Consider the following 24,011-nt stretch of genomic DNA (forward strand, 5'->3'; position numbering starts at 1 on the left):
AAAAAAACTTTATTACTGTTCAACAAATACATATTGAAAAGTGCTGTCACGGGAAAATCTTTGCACCGTTGCTTTCTCGCAGCTTGATGCTGGGCTACTCCACCGCTGTGTCACTGATGGTGGCCTTCTAGTCCACGACCACATCCTCGCTACCAGCTCCTTTGAAAAGACCGGCTGAACTTCAACAGTTCACCTGTTGCCAACTCTGGTTGGATGTGTTCCTGGAGATTTCAGCACATGACCTCCAACTGTCCCCCCCCCACCCCCAGTCAAACCGTCTTTCCCCCCACCCCCCAACTTTAATATTTAGCTAACTAATAAATAAAAGCATTCAAAGGAAATGAACAAAAACCCCACGCTATTTATTTTTAACGACCCTACGATTTTTCTCCCGGGTTTGGTTCGCAGCTGTGCCCTGGAGGCTAATCTTTAATATCTGGAGACTTCTGGAGGGTTGGCAACTCCTAATTGGCTGCAGTGTGTACCATCTACAAGATGCACCGCAGCAACTCGCCAAGGCTTCTTTGGCAGCACCTCCCAAACCCGCGACCTCTTCCACCTAGAAGGACAAGGGCAGCAGGCGCATGGGAACACCACCACCTCCAAGATCCCCTCCAAGTCACCCGCCATCCTGACTTGGAAGTATATCGCCGTTCCTTCATCGTCCCTGGGTCAAAAATGCTGGCACTCCCTCCCTAACAGCACTGTGAGAGCGCCTTCACCACACAGACTGCAGCGGTTCAAGAAGGCGGCTCACCACCACCTTCTCAAGGACAACTAGGGATGGGCAATAAATAATGGCCTTGCCAGCGACGCCCACATCCCGTGACTGAATAAGTGTAGATGGTGCACACTGTAGCCACGGCGCGCCGGTGGTGGAGGGGGTGAATGTTTAAGGTGGTGGATGGGATGCCAATCAAGAGGGCTGCTTTGTCCTGGATGGTGTCGAGCTTCTAGTGTTGTTGGAGCTGCACTCATCCAGGCAATTAGGTTATCACTGGCCGAATCCCTGTGCCACCATCTCATCTCTGGTGCCCTGGCAGCTGTGAGCGTGGAAATCATTGAAGGACCGCTGGCCCCTCTTGGGTGGGGATGTGGTGGTCGGGATCACCCGGTTCCCCGGGCTTCTCGTCTGTCAAGTCCCGGTTGAGCCCTTCCCGCCGGGCGAATTTGTGGAGCGCGCGGCTTGCCACTACAATCACTGCGGCTGTACTGCAGGACCCCTACTCATAACCATCCAGGCACCTGAAGAGAGCTTCCAGAATCCCTATGGTCCTCTCCACCGCGTATGCTGGCGCCTTTCCTGCACTGCATTGTTAAGTGATGTGGAACGGTGTCATCAGCCACCTTGTCCCCCAGGATCCATCTGCCTCCTTGCCCTCCTCTCTGCTGAATAATCCACAGACAGCTTCTCCCATGCTCCACGTTGGGTATCACAGACAAGTTAGCGAGTGGAATCCCTTCCTGTTGATGAACAGGAACCTTCAGCGCCAGGCGGGTCCCATCGCCAGCCCCCTGCCCACCCCCCCGGGGAAGCCCGTGGAGGTTGGTGGCACCGTCACTTTTACTCCGCAGGGGACGTGACGTATTTGGTGAAGAGAGCGTTTGCCACCTCTTGGACGCTGGCCCTCACCGCTCCCTGGCTGAGGTCTCCAGTGGGTGACTGGAAGGAACCGGAGCCGTAGAAATCGAGGGTCGTGGTCGCCTTCGTTGCGTGTCTCCTGTCTCTGCTCTTCCCCCTCCTCCTCCTCGCCCACGATAATCCAGAAGGGGGGGGGTGGTGGGGGGCGGGGGGGGGGGGATGCCCAGAGCAAAGGCCATTGCTGTTGAATCCGTGATTCTTAAAGTATGATGTTTTCCAATAACTACACGGAGGCTGTAACTTAACAATCAACAGGTGTTTACTGGAGGAGGGTAGTCTAAAGACTGACAGTACAGAGGCATGCTCAAGGCTTATATACAGGTGTGGTCACTGCCGGTACTACAGTATACAGGAGCTGTAAAAGTAGTTCTCTCTTAAAGGTACATACACTACAATTGCAATCCTGTGACCTTCTGCACACGGTGAGCGGAGTGCGGCTCCTGAAAGTATTGCCTTCAGGCACTCACGGGACTCTGGATAGCAAAACTGAAGATCTCAGTAACAGAGAAGCAGAGAAGAAAATCTGAGAGGTCATTTCCAGAAGGGAGACAAGAAGCCCCACAACTTTAATGGTCATCCCAGGCTGAGAGTCACACGAGAGCCATAAATCACACGACCGAGGTCCCACCCACCCCATTCTCTTTCAGTCTAAACGCCTGCGGCCTCAACTTTTTATGGTTTCGCTGAGGGTTTTGGCGGAGTGGTGCAAAAGTCCCAGGAATTTGTGGCCACAATTTTCTCGGACTTTTGCGCTGAAAAACGAACCAAGCATTGTCGATGGACCGTTGCAAAGCAGCGATTTCCCCAGGAAATTCTGGCGCACCGGGGGGAAAACTGAGGTAGATTCGCATTGCCGCAGTTGCGTGACACAGTCATTGGCGAGCAGCATGTTTATGAATCTTGCGCGAAATGGTCTCCCACATCAAAAGAGGACACGACACTCACTGCCGGGGACAGTCGGTTGAACTTGGCGGCCAGCTTCAGCTGAGATCTCGCGGGCCCCGTGAACACGCTGCCCTCCCACACTCGGGAGTTGCCGAGGTGCAGCTCGTTACTGGACGCGCCAATCAGGAAGACCCGGTGAGCGCCAGGAATACGGACTCGGAACCTGATCCGCTGCTCAGAAGGGAGCACGCCAGACCTGGGCTCAAAGAGGACGCACCCCTTCTTCCACAGGCTGTACATCCGAGGGAAAGGCGGCCACCACAGCTCAGCGTAGCCCCGGATAACGTAATCGCAAACGTGCCCAAAATCCTCCCCATCTTCCGGTCTGACAAATATCCCGAGCTTGTACACTCCTGAAGCAGGGAGACTGACATCAATGCTCACTTTGTTTTGTGCCTGGGTGCATAAGGTGTGCCTTTCTAAGGGGCAGGCTTCATTGCTCGCCTCATCCTTAGTTAGCACTGCAGTGACTTCCACGTTCTGGATGGTCCGAAAAGTGAAGTTGCACTTGCCGTTATTTGTGTGTATAACAGATTCGAGATGACTGGCTTGGACTAAACCAATTTCTTTTGTCCTTGTTCCGGGACCACAATGGTTGCTCAAGTTTGCAGGAAACAGCTCATTTTGGTTGATTGGGTTTGGGCAATAGATGAGACAGTTGCAGATGTTCTGATAAGCACCTTCTTGGCTGTACGGCTTAACGAACACGGAGAGCCTGTGGTACCCTTTAGCCGGTAACGCAATGTTGCAAACCAGCTTTCCTTCCCCTATCTGGGACACAATGCACCTCTTGGTCACGTCGCTGCCCAAGTCTCCGTGAATCAATTCGTATGTTGCTGATAAGGATCTTGAAGTTTGGAAATGCAACAGTGCACAACCGTCAGGTGCATTGATGAAACCCTCCGGGCAGCTGCAATCGCTGATGCCAATGCACTTGGCATTCCAGTGCAGTCCCCAGAAAGAGAACGGGTTGGCTGGGAGTCTCTCCTGAACCTTTGGCTCGGGGCAGTCGATCTGATAAGAACAGACCCAGATATAGCTCTCCTTGGAGTCCAGCGGCTTCGCAAAGATCTTAAGGTCGTACTTTCCCCGTGACGGTGGTATGATCCTGAGCTCCATCCCGTTTGGCGTCACTCTCATTATCCCACAAGAGGCGTCTATGTTGTTCACCTGGCTCTCACTGAGCTGAGCTATCCGGTAACTGAATTCTACCGTCCGAGCACTCCCCAGGCACACTGCAGCTTCGCCATTCACTACGTGAAAGGGAAAAATGGGACAGAGAAGGAGAAGAGATCAGATCCAAACCACAACACGGATGCTTCATCCCTATCTGTTTCTGAAAAGTTGAATTGCTGTAATTTAGAGCATGTTAAATTAACAACATAACAGTTAAAAGCTTTTAAAAGGTGCCTGTTGGGCCTAAAAAAAAAGCTTAATTTTAAGAGCCTCTTTGAAGGCCCGCAAATGGGCGCAATTAGTGAAATTCGCCATGGTGATTAATCCGATTAAAACGTGGCCAGTTTCTAACACGAGCGCAAAAGATTGCGGAAACTCGATTTGCACAGGACGTAATTGGTGCCTGAAATTCCTCGACCTCTTGTTCTGGTTTGGCTGTTTTTTGGGGTGAATTGCGCTGAAACAACCAGAGCAACCGAGCGGAAACTCCAGGCCTGTTTATTTCAACAACCCTCTGCAGAAAGAAATTTCTCCTAACCTCCCTCCTCACTTTCCTCGTGATAAATTTAAATTGGTGGCCTCCTCATCGCTGGTTCCCTTACCCAGAGAGCGCAGTCTTTCCCTGTTGATTCAATCAGAACTCTCCATAATTTAAAAAATAACTATTATATCCCCTCTTAGTCTTCCCTGCTCCAGTGGGAATAGTCCAGGTAGCTCAAGTCTCTCCCCAGAACTGTTTGCTGACGATACCAGAGATCGGCTCCATTCACAAACAATAATGGCCCAGAAATTCGGGTTGGGGGCTTCCCGCGGGTGCAAGCCCCTGACCTGCACTTACCTAGCCGTTGAGCTGTGGGCCCGCGTGGGATTCCGATCCTGGGCCTCCTCCAACTGCCGGCGTGCAGTGCTTGCGTATCCCAGGGGCGCAGTTAGTTCAAAGCGTCCCCTGGGATCACATGGGCCATGGAGAGCCAATGGTAGCAGGGAATCTGTATTCATAGATTTGACAGGAAGAGCTGTCAAACCTATAAATACTATAAGCCCCAAAACATCACTAAATCTTCAAATAAATTTTTAAAAAACATCACATTTTTAAAATAACTATAAATTACATAAAATAACTATTTTAAACAATAATTTAAATGTTTGAAAAAATTAATTACAGTTTCTAACGGGGCTAAAAATAAACTTACCTTTCTTTAAAGTATTTAAAAATAATAAACCTGTGGAAAAAATGTTTTAATTTAACTTAATTCACCACTTACCTTGTTAAAAGCAGGCCTTGCGACTGCTTTGTACAAGCGTAACTCCTGGAGACTTACCCTCCCGGAGAAACCTGCAAAAAAAACGGAAGTTCCAGGCGTACGCGCTGCCTCTCCGGCACACGCGCTAGAACTGTGAACTCCTTCCTTTAAGGGAACGGAAGTTCCGGTTTCCCGCGCATGCGCAGTGCATGCACGAAACCGGCACTTTCGTTGGGCCTGCGCGTGAGTACCCAGCACGTACTCACCCATGGGGACCTGAAGTTCTGGCCCAAATGAAGCAGCCCCATGCCAACCTGAAGCAGGAGTTGGATAACATCCAATCCTGGGCTAACCAGAGGCAGGTAATGACATCCCAAACAAGAGAAATCCCACCCATCACCTCTTGACCCTCAGTGGCACCGCTATTCCCGAGTCCCCCACCGTCAAGAACTTGAGGGTCACCAATGACCTGAAGCTTAACTGGACCAGGATGTTTCAATACTACGGCTGCAAGAACATGGCAAGGGACGGGCAATAAATGCGGCCTTACCAGCATTGCCCGCGTCTCAAGAACGAATGAAGAAAAACCCTTCTGCTTCACATCCCTGGCAAAACCCTGCTGAATCAGAATTGTATAGTATCTTTGGCTTCAATATTCTTTCTATAATGGGGCATCCAATTCTATACAACACTCTACAACAGTGTACAACAGTGTTCTCGCTCAGGCCAACATCTCCAGCATCAAAGCTTTGACCACGCTCGATCAGCTCCGATGGACGGGCCACGTCGTCCGCATGCCCGACACGAGACTCCCAAAACAAGCGCTCTACTCGGAGCTCCGACACGGCAAGAGAGCCCCAGGTGGGCAGAGGAAACACTTCAAGGACACCCTCAAAGCCTCTTTGAAAAAGTGCAACATCCCCACCGACACCTGGGAATCCCTGGCCCAAGACCGCACAAAGTGGAGGAGAAGCACCCGGGAAGGCGCGAACACCTCGAGTCTCTTCGCCGGGAGCAAGCGGAAGCCAAGCGCAAACAGCGGAAGGAGCGCACGTCAACCCAAGCACCCCACCCACCCGCCCCTTCAGCCACCATCTGCCCCACCTGTGACAGAGACTGTAGGTCCCGCATTGGACTCATCAGTCACCTGAGAACTCATTTTTAGTGTGGAAGCAAGACATCCGCGGTTCCGAGGGACTGCCTAAGAAGAAGAAGACAACACTCTAATTGTTGCCTAACCAATATTTTGAATACAGTTATCGTAACTTCATTAACTCTTGTACTATATGCACGTATTTATAAAACCCTAAAAATATACGATGTATTATAATCATTGTTGGTACTTTGTGAAAATCAATGATAATTTACAAGTCTTAAAATAGCTCTACATGGCACGGGCTCCACGGGCCGAATGGCCTCCCTCCATGCTGTAACCATTCTATGATCCTAATAACATCAAAATGAACGGTATCAATGAATTCTATAAATCACAACAGCTTTGCACGCACACAAAATAGTCAGTCTCCTGTGCTGGTGCCTCTGGAAGTCAAGGCCAAGATAATCTTCAAAGGAAATGGGATTAGAGGCAGTGGAGAATTGGAGCTGGGAGCACAGATATAATTTTTGTTAATAAGTTGCAGATATAACATAATATGCAATGCACTGGGGGAACCAGTCGATGTGTTGTATTTGGATTTTCAGAAGGCATTCGATAAGGTGCCACACAAGAGGTTATTAAACAAAATTAGGGCTCATGGGATTGAGGGTAATATACTAGCATGGATTGAGGATTGGTTAACAGACAGAAAACAGAGAGTAGGAATAAATGGGTCATTTTCAGGTTGGCAGGCTGTAACTAGTGGGGTGCCGCAAGGATCAGTGCTTGGGCCTCATCTATTCACAATCTACATCAGTGATTTGGATGAGGGGACCAAATGTAATATATCCAAGTTTGCTGATGATACAAAGCTGGGTGGGAATGTAAGTTATGAGGAGGATGCAAGGAGGCTTCAAGGGGATATAGACAGGCTAAGTGAGTGGGCTAGAACATGGTAAATGGAATATGGAGATGAGGTAGAAGATCAGCCATGATATCATTGAATGGCGGAGCAGGTTCGAGGGGCCAAATGGCTGACTCCTGCTCCTATTTCTTATGTTCATATGTTCAGTCCCCATTTTAAAGTCATACATCCTGCCCTTACTTTTAGATAATATTTTGATTTGATATTATAAATATTTAAATAACAAAACATCCAGCAAGTTGGGAAGTAGAGTTTGTTGGTGTGTTGGGAGTTTCCCTACAGCGCAGGCGGAGGAGCTACCAGATGGAAACTGCTAAAGCGCCACTACTGGTGGGATGGCGTAATTACGGCTTACAAATTTACATCGACAGTTTCCATTACAAATAGGAACAGAGAAATTTATAATAGTGAAAGTTGATGCAAAAATGTGACAAAAATTAATACAATGGAAGGTAGGGTTTTGTAGACAGGAGGTGCTCACAGACCATGTTCCTCATGATAGATGCTCAGTCACTCTGTTCCTGATGATAGAAGGTATATATAAAAAGAAACATAGAAACATAGAAGATAGGAGCAGGAGTAGGCCATTCGGCCCCTCGAGCCTGCTCCACCATTCAATGAGATCATGGCTGATCATCCAAATTCAGTACCCTGTCCCTGCCTTCTCCCCATATCCCTTGATCCCTTTAGCCTTAAGAAATATATCTAACTCCTTCTTGAATATATTTAATGAATTGGTCTCCACTGCCTTCTGTGGTAGAGAATTCCACAGGTTCACCACTCTCTGGGTGAAGAAATTCCTCCCCCTCTCTGTCCTAAATGGCTTACCCCTTATCCTTAGACTGTGGCCACTGGTTCTGGACTCCCCGACCATCGGGAACATCCTTCCTGCATCTTGCCTGTCTAGTCCTTTTAGAATTTTATAAGTTTCAATGTGATCCCCTCTCATTCTTCAAAACTCCAGCGAGTATAAGCCCAATCGACCCAATCTCTCCTCATACGTCATTCATGCCATCCCAGGTATCAGTCTGGTGAATCTTCGCTGCACTCCCTCCATGGCAAGAACATTCTTCCTCAGATAAGGCGACCAAAACTGCACACAATACTCAAGGTGTGGTCTCACCAAGGCCCTGTACAACTGCAGCAAGACACCCTCTCGCTATGAAGGCCAACATACCATTTGCCTTCTTAACCGCCTGCTGCACCTGCATGCTTACATTCAGTGACTGGTGCACAAGGACACCCAGGTCTCGTTGCACTTCCCCTTCTCCCAATCTATTACCGTTCAGATAATAATCTGCCTTCCTGTTTTTGCCACCAAAGTGGATAACCTCGCATTTATCCACATTATACTGCATCTGCCATGCTTCTGCTCAATCACCAAACCTGTCCAAATCATACTGGAGTTTCTCGGCATCCTCCTCACAGCACACACGCCCACCCAGCTTTGTGTCATCTGCAAACTTGGAGATATTACATCTAGTTCCCTCGTCCAGATCATTTGTATATATTGTGAATAGCTAGGGTCCTAGCACCGATCCCTGCGGTACCCCACTAGTCATTGCCTGCCACTTGGAAAAAGACCCGTTTATTCCAACTCTTTGCTTCCTGTCTGCCAACCAGTTCTCTATCCAAGTCAATACCTTACCCCCAATCCCATGTGCCTTAACTTTACACGCTAATCTCTTATGTGGGACCTTATCTAAAGCCTTCTGAAAGTCCAAATACACCATATCCACTGGTTCTCCCTTATCTATTCTACCAGTTACATCCTCAAAAAATTCCAGTAGATTAGTGAAGCACGATTTACCTTTTCGTAAATCCATGTTGACTTTGTCCAATCCTGTCACTGTTTTCCAAGTGCTCTGCTATTACATCTTTTATAATGGACTCTAGCATTTTCCCCAGTACCGATGTCAGGCTTACTGGTCTGTAATTCCCCGTTTTCTCTCTACCACCTTTTTTGAATAGTGGGGTAACATTAGCTACCCTCCAATCCATGGGAACTGTCACAGAATCTATCGAATTTTGGAAGATGACCAGCAATGCATCTACTATTTCTAGGGCCACTTCCTTAAGTACCCTAGGATGTAGATTATCAGGCCCTGGGGATTTATCGGCCTTCAATCCCATCAATTTCCCTAACACCATTTCCCTACAAATACTGATTTCTTTCAATTCCTCCCTCTCATTAGACCCTATGTTCCCCGACATCTCTGGGTGGTTATTTATGTCCTCCTTTGTGAAGACAGAACCAAAGTATGTATTTAATTGGTCTGCCATTTCTTTGTTCCCCATTATAAATTCCCCTGATTCTGACTGCAAGGGACCTACGCTTGACTTGACCAATCTTTTTCTCTTCACATATCTATAAAAGCTTTTACAGTCAGTTTTTATGTTCCCTGAAAGTTTACTCTCATACTCTATTTTCCCCTCTTAATTAATCCCTTTGTCCTCCTTTGCTGAATCATAAACTGCTCCCAATCGTCAGGTTTACTGCTTTTTCTGGCCAATTTATATGTCCTCTCCTTGGATCTTATGCTATCCCTAATTTCCCTTGTTAGCCACGGTTGAGTCACCTTTTTTGTTTTATTTTTATGCCAAACAGGGATGAACAAATTCTGTAGTTCATCCATGCGATCTTTGAATGTTTGCCATTGCCTATACACCGCTCATGATAACTGCTGTGCCCTTATTGCACGCATCTCTAATATCCCGTTTAATGCCATCCTCAACCTCCGCATTACTGTTTGGAGGTCTGTATACCACTCCCACTAATGTTTTCTGCCCCTTGGTATTTCTGAGTTCCACCCATACAGATTCCACATCATCAGAGCTAATATCCTTCTTTTCAATTGTGTTAATCCCCTCTTTAACCAGCAATTCTACCCCACCTCCTTTTCCTTTTTGCCTATCTTTCCTGAATATTGAATACCCCTGGATGTTGAGTTGCCAGCCTTGGTTACTCTGGAGCCATGTTTCCGTAATCCCAATCATATCATATCCATTTACCTCTATTTGCGCAGCTAATTCATCCACCTTATTATGAATGCTCCTTGCATTAAGACACAAGGGGGTAGAAATTCGGTTGTTAGCACCACCGATTAACGCCTAGAGGCCAAGAAGTGGGGCGCTAGCCAATTTCCAGGTGGGCGCAGGGCGCCTAGCGCCTCACCCCATATTCAGCATGCATTTAGCGCCGGCGCTAAATCTTAGCACCCGCTCATGGGCGCAGGCTGATTATGACGTAATTTGAGTGTGCAACGCCTTTTGGGCACCCCGGACCGGAAATTCAGTGGCGCCCCCCTCTGTAACGCCTGGCACTAATAGTGACAGCTTAGCTGGAACCTTACCAAGTCGCTCTCGGGCTGGAGGAGCGTTAATTAAAGGGGACTGGTGTGGTTTAAAAGCGGCAGCCATTTTTGGAGCACAACTTCCTCGAGAGCTACAAAGAGTTGCTGAGCTGCACACTGAGAGCCATTTGACCACTGAGCCAGCACAGGCAGACGATCATAAGCCTTCTGACCATCACCTTGCTGTTGGTGAGCCTTGACAATGGGGAACCTTCCTGTGGGCACTTATTATGGGGGCTGCATTGGAGGGGAACGTCCTGCTGCTGAACCATTTGGAAAGGGTACTGAGATGCTGGGAGAGGGGGGCAGGCATGGCCAGACGGAGGAGGGCCAACGGGCGTCGCCACAGCAGACCTTACGCTGGCAGGGTTTTCCGACAGCAGTTTTCCTACATGAACATGCCAGAGGAGCAGTGTGTCAGAAGGCTGCGATTTAGAAAGGAGGTGGTGACTGAGCTGTGCCAGCTGCTTCAGCCAGATCTGCAGCCTCAGATAAGGTGCAGGACATCTCTGTCGGTGGCTGAGAAGATGGCTGCTGGCCTGAACTTCTACGTGAGCGGCTCTTCTCAGGCTGCGCGTCAGAGGCTGATCAGAAGTAGCTTCCAGGCCCCTCTCACGGAATGCTTGCTGCCATTCCAAGAACAGGAATGGAACCGGTCTGATACCCCCAAGCCTGTGAAGGGCAAGATGCATGTAAATAGCAGGCATGGCCATTGTAAATGAAGAAAGTGTTTCATTACACAAAATGTGGTTCCTTCAAACATGAGAAAGCTATGGCAACAGAAAGCAAAACTAATACACTGACACATAACTGACTCTCACACCTGGGAGACTGTCGAAAACATAAATCACATTCTGACCACCTTCCTTGGCCTTGATTCCACTGCGCCAACCAAAGCATCCACCTGCCCCTTTAAGAGCTGGCCGGCGCCAGTGTGTCTCAGGGAAAGTGATTATTGACAGCACCTTCGCTGCGCCCCGCCGCCGCGAAATTGGGTTGCGCCGCCGGGTAGCGTGCAGTGACTGATTTAGCGCCGCAATCACCTTTAGGGGTGCTGCAACCCAATATCGCGCTAGGTGGCGCTTAATTGCGCCTGGCGCTAAACTTTGCGCACCGCCAGGACTAGCGCCCCAAACGCGGCTATATCGAATTTCTAGGCCCTTAAGGTCTTCAGGCTTGTTTTTTTTAACACTCTTAGACCTTTTAGAATTATTATTTACTGTGGCCATGTTAGATTTAAACCCTTGATTTTCTGACTGCCACCTTTGTTTTTCTCTTTCCTGTCTTTTGCTTCTATCCTTGTTTCCCTTGTATTTATACAGTGCCTTTCACGACCTCAGGACATCCCAAAGCGATTTACAGTCAATTAAGTACTTTTTGAAGTTTAGTCACTGTTGTAATGTAGGGAACATGGCAGCCAATTTGCGCACAGCAAGATCCCACAAACAGCAATGTGATAATGACCAGATAATCTGTTTTTGTTATGTTGATTGAGGGATTGACACTAGGAATAACTCCCCTGCTTTTCTTCGAAATAGTGCTATGAGATCTGTTACATCCACCTGAGAGAGCAGACGAGGATTCAGTTTAACATCTCATCCGAAAGACGGTACCTCCGACAGTGCAGCACTCCCTCAGTACTGCGCTGGGAGTATCAGCCTAGATTTTTGTGTTCATGTCTCTGGAGTGGGACTTGAACCCACGACCTTCTGAGTCAGAGGTGAGAGTGCTACCAACTGAACCACAGCTGACACTATATATGTGTGTGTGTATATATATATATATATACATATATATATATATTATGTGTATATATTTGTATCTATCTATCGCTCAGGGATAGAGTGACTGAGCATTTGGACAAGTATGAACTGATCAAAGCGTGTCAGCATGGATTTGTGAAGGGTAGGTCATGTCTGGCTAATCTAGTTGAATTTTTTGTGGAGGTCACTAACATGGTGGACAGGGGCGTGCCTATGGATGGTGTCTATATGGACATCCAGAAGGCATACTTGCTCTCGAGTCAGTACAAAGAAGGTTCACTCGGTTAATCCCGGGGATGAGGGGATGGACATATGAGGAGAGGTTGAGTAGATTGGGACTCTACTCATTGGAGTTCAGAAGAATGAGAGGCGATCTTATTGAAACATATAAGATTGTGAAGGGGTTGGATCGGGTGGATGCGGGGAGGATGTTCCCGATGATGGGTGAAACTAGAACTAGGGGGCATAGTCTTAGAATAAGGGGCTGCTCTTTCAAAACTGAGATGAGGAGGAACTACTTCACTCAGAGGGTGGTAGGTCCATGGAATATGCTGCCCCAAAAAGCTGTAGAAGCTACATCATTACATAAATTTAAAACAGAAATAGACAGTTTCCTAGAAGTAAAGGGAAGAAAGGGTTATGGGGAGCGGGCAGGAATTTGGACATGAGTCTAGGTTCGGATCGGTCATGGCCCTGTGGGTAGCGGAGCGGGCCCAGGGGCCGTGTAGCCTGATCCTGCTCCTATTTCGTGTGTCTAATTCTGTTAGATTCAGGAGATGGTTCTGTGATAGTGGATTGGCGGTTAGGATCAGATCAGCCATGATCTTATTGAATGGCGGAGCAGGCTCGAGGGGCCGATTGGCCTACTCCTGCTCCTATTTCTTATGTTCTTATGATAAGATTCTGCAAGAGATTATTAGCAAAATGAAAGCGCACGGAATTGGAGGTAACCGTGTGACTTCGGTTAGTAAATGGTTGAGAGGTGGGAGACGGAGCGTAGGGATAAAGGGAACATTCTCCGATTTGTGGGATGTCCAGGTATCTGTACTGGGGCCTCAAGCTTTTCACCAAATATATTAATGACTTGGATAAAGGAACAGAGTTGCACATCCAAATTTGCAGATGGCACCACGTTAGGAGGCACAGTAAAATTGTGCAGAGGGGAGCAGGAAGTTGCAAAGGGACATAGACAGACTAAGTGAGTGGCCAAAACTGTGGCAGATGGTGTTCAATGTAGGAAAGTGTACACAAATCACTAAAAGCTAGTGCCAATATGTACAGATTGTGATCTAAAAGGCAAATGGAAAATTGGCTTTTATCTCAAAGAGGGTTAGAATACAAAAGTGAGGAAGTTGTGCTTCAATTGTACAGAGCCTTAGTCAAGCCCCATCTGGAGCACTGCCTTCAGTTCTGGGCACCGCACCTCAGGAAGGGATATATTGGCCTCGGAGAGGCTACAGCGCAGATTCACCAGAATTACCAGGGCTTAAAAGGTTAAATTATGAGGACTGGTTGCATAAACTTGGCTTGTATACCCTTGGGTTTAGAAGGTTGCGGGGAGATCTAATCGAGCCATAGCTCTGTGAATGGCCTATCTTGCCGGCAATCATAACACATTTCTGGAAGTTGCAGGCACATGTGTGCATGCTGGGAACCATAGTGGGCTACCTCAAAGGGTCAGGGTGATTTAATTGTGTTTAAAATGATTAAAGGATTCAACAGAGTAGAAGCAGAGAAGCTGTTTCCAGTGATGGGGAAATCCAGGACAGGGGGGGCACATATTAAAATTAGAGCCAGGCCATTCAGGATTGAAATCAGGATGCAGTTTTGTTCACAAAAAGGGTAGTGGAAACCTGGAACTCACTCCCCCAAAAGGCTGTGGATCCTGGGTCAATTGGCATGTTCATGACTGAGATCGATAGATTTTTGTTAGGTGAGGGTATCAAGGGACATGGAGCAAAGGCAGGTAAATGGAGTGGAGGTACCGATCAGCCATGATCTAATAGGTCACACAACACCAGGTTATAGTCCAACAGCTTTATTTGAAATCACAAGCTTTCGGAGCGCTGCTCCTTCGTCAGGTGAAGTCAAGCAGTGCTCCGAAAGCTTGTGATTTCAAATAAAGCTGTTGGACTATAACCTGGTGTTGTGTGACTTCCTACATTTGTCCACCCCAGTCCAACACCGGCATCTCCACATCATGATCTAATAGAACAGGCTTGAGGGGCTGATTGGCCTCCTCCTGTTTTATGTTCCTCTCTCTTTCTCTACACATATCAGTGTATATAAAATATTGGCAGAATATTTGTGATTTATTGATGACTAACCATTTGTCTAACAAGACAGGATCTATTAAACTCTATTTCAAAAGGTTCCTTTAGTGCTTATGTTTAGTGCACAGAAAGTGGAAAATGGCTGGTTGCTTTATACTGGATTAGTGATTAACTGGTGTTTGTATCAAGGCGCAGTAATACGCTTGAGTTGTGTTTAATTCAATGTAGAAATAAACCCTCAGGTATTGCATTTTGTAAATGCCCAGCATGTCGAGAAAATAGATGGGGTAACTTCAGAGGACATTGTCAGATTAGACCTTTGGCGTTTGAGTCAATTCATTTGTCCATTTTTACCTGTCTGGAGTGAGAACATCTTTGGGGAGATGAGTGAAAGACCAAGTCTATAGAATGCAGATGTTTTAAAAACCTGTCGTTCAAAGTCTTCCAAAGAGATCACAGAATCCATCAGCTGCCATTTTGGATCATCTGGCCAATGAGAATCTATAAATTCTTCCGGGTCTGCTAGGAAATAGTAATCATCATATCTGAGCAAAAAAAAAAGACACACAGAAGATTAATAATTTTTGAGTTTCATTGCTAACGGCAGAGTTTTCCCATTTCAACTGGGCATGGTCAAATCATTGGTGCATCATGGGAAAAAGGCCTCGGTTCCATTCACCCATCGCTATGGAAGCACGAGATTCCCAGGATCCACTCTGCTAGTACAGCGTGCTAATAGGAACAGGAGTGGGCCATTCAGTCCCTCGAGCCTGTTCCGCCATTCAATTAGATCATGGCTGATCTGTATCTTAACTTCGTTTACCTGCCTTGGTTCCATAACCCTTGCCCAACAAAAATGTGAGTAATGAAACAGTTGCAATGTTATGCATAAGTTTCCCACTAATGCGCCTAGTGAATGGCTGTTGGCGACGTGAATGGCTGAATGGTTAACCCGATCATAAGACATGCCACTGCTCATTAATTTTAATGTTGGAATTAACCGATTTATTCAAAATGGGTATTGCAGGAACCAACAGAAGGGACACTGGTTATTGTTAAGTATGTGTATTGTATTGAACAATTAACACAAAGACTTAAACGTATAACTCAAACAGGCCTTTACTGGTTGGAGGTAGGGACTGCACATAGGTCTTTACTTCATGCCCACAGGCGGGAACTGAGGGGGATCAGTACCCACAGTACTATTTATACCCCTATGGCCAGGAGTGGTACTGCGTATCACTACGCCCAACAAGTAGTGCAGTCCTGTCCATAGGTTCAAAGTAGCACACATATTACATACACAACAGTTATGACAATAGACAGTGTCATTGTGTAAGATATACTAGCCATAGAATGTCCCGATATTCAGTAATGAACTGCAAATTGTTTCTTGGAATTCACCAGAATTATATCAGGGCTTAAAGGGTTCATAGAATCATAGAATGGATACAGCACGGAAGAAGGCCATTCGGCCTGTCGAGCCCGTGCCGGCTCTCTGCAACAGCACTTCAGCTAGTCCCATTCCACTGCCCTTTCCCCGTAGCCCTGCAAATTTTTTCCTTCAGGTACTTATCCAATTCCCTTTTGGAAGCTGTGATTTAGTCTGCCTCCACCACCCTTTCAGGCATTGCATCCCAGATCCTAACCACTCGCTGAGTAAACAAGTTTTTCCTCATGTCGCCTTTGGTTCTTCTGCCAATCACCTTAAATCTGTGTCCTCTGGTTCTCGACCCTTCTGCCAATGGGAACACTTTCTCTCTATCTACTCTGTCTAGACCCCTCATGATTTTGAACATCTCTATCAAATCTCCTCTCAATCTTCTCTGCTCTAAGGAGCACAACCCCATTGTTAAATTGTAAAGACGGGTTGCACAAGCTTAGCTTGTATTCCATTGAGTTTATATAGTTGAGGGGAATCTATGCTTAAAGTGATAAAGGGATTCGATAGGTTAGATAGAAAAACTATTTCCTCTGGCGAAGGAAATCCAAAACAAGGGGGTACAATCTTAAAATTGAAGCTAAGCCATTTATGAGTGAAATCAGGAAGCACTTTTTCACACAAAGGTTAGTGGAAATCTAGAACTCTGTCTCCCAAAAGGCTGTGGATGCTGGGCCAATTGGAGCTTTAAAGGCAAAGGTATCAAAGGATATGGTTCAAAGGTAGGTGAGTGGAGTTGAGATACAGATCATCCATGAACTAATTGAATGGCTCGAGGGGTTGAATGTCCATCTCCTGTTCCTATGTTCCTACGCAAAAAAAGTACCCTCTTTATGGGGATTTCAGGCCTCATAAGAACATAAGAAATAGGAGCAGGAGTCGGCCATTCGGCCCCTCGAGCCTGCTCCGCCGTTCAATAAGATCACGGCTGATCTTCTACCTCAACTCCACTTTCCTGCACTATCCCGATATCCCTTGATTCCCTTTAATATCCAAAAATCTATCGATCTCTGTCTTGAATGTACTCAACAACTGAGCCTCCACAGACCTCTGGGGTAGAGAATTCCAAAGATTCACCACCCTCTGAGTGACGAAATTTCTCCTCATCTCAGTCCTAAATAGCCAAAATGTATATTTGTTGTAAATTATGCATTAATTCTTTAAATGCTAGCCATTGCTTCTCTACCATCATGCTTTTAAAGTAGTTTCCCAATCTACCTTAGCCAACTCACCCCTCATACCTATATAGTTTGCTTTGTTTAGATTTAAGACCCTAGTTTCAGATTTAACTAAATCATTTTCAAATTCAATATAAAACTCTATCATATTATGGTCACTCTTCCCTAAAGGCCCCTTTACTACAAGGTTATTAATTAACCCTTTCTCGTTGCACAATACTAGATCTAAAATAGCCTGTTCCCTAGTTGGTTCCTCAACATACTGATCTAGAAAACTATCTTGCATACAATTCATGAATTCGTCCTCCACATTATTACAAATTTGGTTTGCCCAGTCTAAATGTAGATTAAAGTCCCTCAATATTACTGTATTACCCTTGTTACATGCATCTCTAATTTCCTAATTTATACTCTGCCCTACATTACAACTACTGTTTGGGGGCCTATCAACAACTCCCACCAGTGTTTTCTGTCCTTTGCTGTTTCTTAGCTCCACCCAAACTGATTCTACTTCTTGATTTTCGGAGCTAAGATCTTTCTCTCTACTGTCTTTATCCCATCCTTTAATATCAGGGCTACCCCTCCTCCTTTTCCATTTTGCCTATCTCTTCTAAAAGTTAAGTATCCTGGAATATTTAGTTCCCAACCTTGGCCACATTGCAACCACGTCTCCGTAATGGCTATTAGATCAAACCTATTAACTTCTATCTGCGTTATTAATTCATCTATTTTGTTGCGAATGCTTCGCGCATTCAGATATAATGCCTTTAGCTTTGACTTATTTCTATTTTTCCCTGATGTCACCTCAGTCACTGATGCCTTATTACCTTTGTTACTCTCTCTGTCCCTTCCTGACCCACTCTGCTAATTTATACCCCAAACTCTACTCTGCTCTAGAGCCTTGACATTTCTCTTGCTGCTTTTAAATTTACTCTTTCCTGAATCATCCCATCCCCCTTCATTAGTTTAAAGCCCTGTCTACTCCCCTAGTTATTCAGTTCACCAGGATACTGGTCCCAGCCCGGTTTAAGTGGCGCCCATCCCAACGGAACAGCTCCCTCTTTCTCCAGTACTAGTGCCAGTTCCCCATGAAACGAAACCCCTTCCCCCCACACCACTCTTTGAGCCACACATTAAAACCTCTAATCTGTTTGTCCCTATGCCAATGTGTGTGTGGCTCAGGTAACAATCCAGAAATTATTACCTTTGAGGTTCTGCTTTTTAATTTGGATCCTAGCTCGTTAAACTCCTTCAGCAGAACATCATTCCTAGTTCTACCCATGTCGTTGGCTCCTACGTGAACCACAGCAACTGAATCCTCCCCCTCCCACTCCAAGTTCTCCTCCAGCTGCGAGGAGATGTCTTTAAGGCAACACAACCTTCGGAACTCTCGGTCGCTGCAGAGAACAGTATCTATCCCCTGACTATACTGTCCCCTACCACAAGTACATTCCCTTTCACTCCCCCCACTTGAATGGCCTCCTATACCATGGTGCTATGGTCAGCTTGCTCATCCATCCTGCAGGCTCTTCCCTTATCCACACAGGCAGAAAGAACTTCATACCTGTTGGACAAGGGCAAAGGCTGAGGCTCCTCCAGCACTGCACCTGGGGTCCCCTTAGTTGCTTGAGTTGCAGTCACACCCTCCTGTCCCTGACCACTAACCAGACCTGGACCACTACCTAACATAAGGCGTGTGACCGCCTCCTGGATCAAAGTGTCCAGGTAACTCTCCCCATCCCTGATGCCCCGCAATGTCTGCACCTCAGACTCCAGCTCAAAAACTCTGAGCTGAAGTTCCTCAAGATGCAGGCACTTACTGCAAACATGGTTGTCCGGGATCACAAACTCATGAAGAGGCAGGAGGGACAGGTATTTTACTCTGCCTTACCCTCTCCCTCACTGTTCCTCACCCTCTTCCCCCCTTTCTCCCTCTACTCCCCATTACCAAAGTTAGAGCCGATTGCCTATACTACTTTCTTTGGTGAAGAAGCCAAGTTATCCTAGCTCACGAACATCTCCAGTGACACCGTCAAAACCATTTGTCCGACTGGCTTGTTTAGCCACAGCCATCTGATCAGACCAAACTTAATAAACTTCCGGAAAAGCGCAATTCAGTGCTTTGTTGTCTGACGAGTGACATTAACTACCTCCGAATAAAGACTCGACTCTCCATGTCCACTATGCCTGCAGCCCAGCACGCGTCCAGCAGATACCACTGCTCGTCCACCTGTACAGCATTCCACATATGGCTTGACTTCTTGTGTTGGTAGCTGTGTCCAAGATTATATCCAATTCCCTTTCCATGTCCTGAAACCTCAGTACATGTTATCCCAGCTTCTCTGCAAAAAGAATAGAAACATATCTGAGTGGTTCAAATGCATTGTTTCTCGAGTGAAATGGCCACTATATTACTCATGAGCAGAAGCTTTGTACTTCGAAGAATATGAAGTGGTGAGCTGCAGACTTTCCCTTTCTCTGTGGTGGGTGACAGAACGATTGAACATTACAGCAGTGAGGACACTTCAAAAGTACTTCATTGGCTGTAAATTGCAATGGCACATCCCAAAGTAGTGAAAGGTGCTATATAAATGCTAGTTAGTTAGTTAGTTCTTTCTTTCTTTCTGAGTTAGCACCACATTTAGTTCCAGGTGTCTAATGTGCCAAGTGGATTTTGAGAATCAGAGAGTCTTACAACACAGAAGGAGGCCATTCGGCCCGCCATGCCTGTGCTAGCTCTTTGAAAGAGCTATCCAATTAGTCCCACTCCCCTGCTCTTCCCCCATAAACCGTGAAATGTTTCCTTTTCAACCACATATATATATCCACCACCCTTATCCCTGTGCTTCAATCTCACTTCTGACCAGCTCTTTTTTTCTTGGGAAGGAGTTAATCGACACATCATCAAATGTTCTTGTTTCACATAAGTGTTACTTGATGGGAAAGTGTAATTGTTTCCAGGCTCGCTTGAGGCGTATTAATTTTGAATCTGTGAAATCCTTTGCCCACAACACCAGCAATTCCCTTTTGAAGAGAGGGCATTATCACCTCTCTATGCTATTTCCACACCTCAAGGAAGTATGGCTTCAAAAGGTTGCACACTAATTTCATCTTTCTCTCAGGGCTACATTGGAAAATGAAAAGGCTCCTCCAGATTGGATTAATGAGTAGAGGTCAAGTCCAAGCACCCCTGAGAATGACACCCGCACAGACCTGGTATTTATACCAAGCAGCAAATGCCTAATAGATGATCCTTGAGCATAGTCAACTGTACTCTACTACCTATTTAATGGCAACCAGTCATAGTCAACAGTACTCCACCACCTATTTAATGGCAACCAGTGGTGCAAAGTCCTGCCCGCGTGTACTTAAAATATACATTTTCGGTGACTTACCTACACATTTCTTGGCAAAGGCTGGAGTAGCCAGAGCAGACACCCTTCCCTGACTGTAGCACCCGTTGAGGAGTGTGCACCTTCTCTGATAAACCCAGGTATCCATTGACATCGTATTCTGCGGGGGGGAAAAATGAACTCGCAGAGTTTGCAAAGATTCACCAGTGATAATTCTACTGCACTAAAGGGGGAAATTTTGGTAGGGGGGTGGGGTGGGGATGAGGTTGGGTTTCTCCCAATCGTTTACCATAACTTGGGCAGAGGAATCCCAGGAAAAACAACACTTGTGCCGTTCTTCCAGGGTCTCCACAACTCTTCCGTCAAGGTTACGGCAGATAAGTCGGAGAACTGCTGCACAAGTTCACCCGCTATGTGCCTAACCCTGGGTCATTTGTGGACCACAAGCCCTGGCAGTCCTGCCCACGAAGCACAGACCATCTCATTTTCTATTTTCACTTATCTTTTCCATTCACTGATTCACTGCATTGGTAAATAAATTCAGAACACTGAGATTTGTTCGCCCCGTAACTTGCAATAACATAGCATTAATTTAAGCTTTGTGTATGGCCTGCACCCTCTTATAGAAACATAGAGATAGGAACAGGAGTAGGCCATTCGGCCCTTCGAGCCTGCTCCGCCATTCAATGAGATCATGGCTGATCTTCGTCTGAGATCATAGCTGATCTTACCAGTTCAGTACCCCGTCCCCGCCTTTTCTCCGTAACCCTTAATCCCCTTAGCCTTCAGAAATATATCCAATTCTTTCTTGAAAATATTTATTGAATTAGCCTTCACAGCCCTCTGTGGCAGGGAATTCCACAGGCTCACCACTCTTTGAGTGAAGAAATTCTTCCTCATCTCTGTTTTAAATGATTTGCCCGCTATTTTTAGACTGTGGCCCCTGGTTCTGTGCTCCCCGGCCATTGGAAACATTCTCTCTGAATTCAGCCTGTCCAGGCCTGACATAATTTTATATGTTTCGATGAGATCCCCTCTCAATCTTCTAAACTCCAGTGAGTACAAGCCCAAACTATTTAATCTCTCTTCGTAGGTCATTCCCGCCATTCCAGGTATCAGCCTGGTGAATCGCCGTTGCACTCTTTCCATGGCAAGAACATCCTTCCGCAGATGGGGCGACCAAAACTGTACACAATACTCCAGATGCGGTCTCACCAGCACCTTGTACAGCTGTAGTAAGGTATCCCTATTCCTATACTCGAACCCCCTTGATATGAAGGCCAACATACCATTTGCCTTCTTAATCGCCTGTTGCACCTGCATGCTCTCCTTCAGTGACTGGTGCACAAGAACACCCAGGTCCCTCTGCACTTCCCCATCTCCCAATCTATTGCCATTTAGATAATAATCTACCCTCCTGTTTTTACCCCCAAAGTGGATAACCTCGCATTTATCCACATTATAGTGCATCTGCCACGTATCCGCCCATTCCCCCAACCTGTCCAAATCACACTGTAGCCTCCTGACATCCTCATCAGAGCCCACCCCTCCTCCTAGTTTAGTGTCGTCAGCGAATTTGGAAATATTGCATCCAATTCCCTGATCCAGATCATTTATATATATTGTGAACAGCTGGGGTCCCAGGACAGATCCTTGCGGCACCCCGCTGGTCACTGCCTGCCACTCCGAAAACGAGCCGTTTATTCCAACTCTCTGTTTTCTATCCGCCAGCCAGTTCTCTATCCACGTTAATACTTTGCCCCCAATCCCATGAGCCTTAATTTTGCATGATAATCTTTTGTGTGGAACCTTATCGAAGGCTTTCTGGAAGTCAAGGTACACCACATCCACTGGCTCTCCCCCATCTATTTTACCAGTTACTTCCTCAAAAAATTCCAGCAGATTAGTCAAACACGATTTACCCTTTGTAAATCCATGTTGACTCTGTCCGATCCTTTCCCCATTTGTCAAGTGCTCCGCTATTTTATCCTTAATAATGGACTCTAGCATTTTGCCCACAACCGATGTAAGGCTTACTGGTCTATAATTCCCTGCTTTCTCTCTACCCCCCTTTTTAAATATTGGGGTAACATTAGCTACCCTCCAATCCACGGGTACTGTTCCCGAGTCAATGGAGTTCCGGAAGATGATCCTTAGAGCATCTGCTATCTCCAGGGCCACCTCCTTAAGTACCCTAGGATGTAGTTTATCAGGCCCCGGGGATTTGTCGGCCTTCAGTCCCCTCAACTTACCCAACACCATATCCCTAGAGATACTAATTTCTGTCAGCTCCTCCCTCTCATTAGTCCCTATGTTTGCCGATATTCCTGGGAGGTTATTTGTGTCCTCCTTTGTGAATACAGAACCAAAGTATGAGTTTAATTGGTCTGCCATTTCCTTATTCTCCATTATATATTCTCCCGAATCGGACTGCAAGGGACCGACTTGGGATTTTACCAGTCTTTTCCTCCTGATATACCGATAAAAGCTTTTGCAGTCTGTCTTTATGTTTGCTGCAAGTTTACTTTCGTATTCTATTTTCCCCTTCCTGATTAATCCCTTTGTCCTCTTTTGCTGTATCCTGTACTGCCCCCAATCTTCCGGTCTGGTGCTTTTTTTTGCCAGTTGATATGCCCTTTTTTTTGATTTTATGCTGTCCCTAATTTCCCTCGTTATCCACGGTTGAGTCACCTTTTTAGGTTTATTTTTATGCCAAACCGGTATAAACATGTTCTGGAATTCTTCCATTCTATCTTTGAATGCTTGCCATTGTCTATCCACTGTCAATCCCCCCAGAAACACCACCCAATCAATCTTACCCAATTCCCGTCTCATACCCTCGTAATTCCCTTTATTTAAGTTCTGGACCTTAGTCTCTGATTCAATTTCCTCACTCTCCATCTCGACTGAGAGCTCGACCATATTATGATCGCTCTGACCCAAGGGGCCTCGTACAAGAAGATTGCTGATAAGTCCCTTCTCATTGCACAATACCCAGTCTAAAATGGCCTGATCTCGAGTCGGCTCCTCGACATATTGGTCCAGATAACCGTCCCGAAAACATTCCAGGAATTCCTCCTCCTCAGAATTTTTACTAATTTGGGTAGTCCAATCAATATGTAAATTAAAGTCACCCATGATGACAGCTGTGCTCTTATCGCACGCTTCTCTAATTTCCCTTTTTATGCCTTCCCTCACCTCCATATTACTATTTGGAGGCCTATATATCACACCCACTAACGTTTTCCTCCCCTTGCTATTTCTCATTTCTACCCATACAGATTCCGTTTCATCCGAGTTAATATCCTTCCTTTCCATTGCATTAATCCCCTCCTTTACCAGCAATGCTACCCCACCTCCCCTACCTTTTTGCCGATCCTTCCTAAATATTGTATATCCCTGGATGTTAAGTTCCCAGCCTTGCCCACCCTGCAGCCACGTTTCTGTAATCCCAATCAAATCATACTTGTTTACCTCTATTTCCACAACTAATTCATCCACCTTGTTCCTAATGCTTCTAGCATTAAGATACAAAGCCTTCAGGCTTGCTTTTTTCACACTCTCATTATGAATTAGTTTGGCCCTTTGTGTTTCTCTCCTTTGCTTATTGCTTCTCACCTTT

General features: G+C 46.2%; 1 protein-coding gene across 1 annotated transcript in view; it reads right to left on the bottom strand.

The window, feature by feature from the left end:
* Positions 1-315: 315 nt before the first annotated feature.
* The window catches only part of ky (kyphoscoliosis peptidase), a 31,795-nt gene continuing 8,099 nt past the window's right edge, over positions 316-24,011 (bottom strand). Inside the window, exons 3-6 of the mRNA XM_086004908.1 lie at positions 20,432-20,549; positions 19,187-19,378; positions 14,772-14,962; positions 316-3,840 (exon numbers count right to left, since the gene is read on the bottom strand). Of these exons, the coding sequence (XP_085861034.1) occupies positions 2,534-3,840; positions 14,772-14,962; positions 19,187-19,378; positions 20,432-20,549 (1,808 nt within the window). The 3' untranslated portion in view covers positions 316-2,533. The remainder of the gene's footprint in view (positions 3,841-14,771; positions 14,963-19,186; positions 19,379-20,431; positions 20,550-24,011) is intronic.

Source organism: Somniosus microcephalus, chromosome 2, assembly GCF_052327205.1.
Source record: "Somniosus microcephalus isolate GS21.2 chromosome 2, FLI_Smic_1.0, whole genome shotgun sequence".
Classification (NCBI taxonomy): Eukaryota; Metazoa; Chordata; class Chondrichthyes; order Squaliformes; family Somniosidae; genus Somniosus; species Somniosus microcephalus.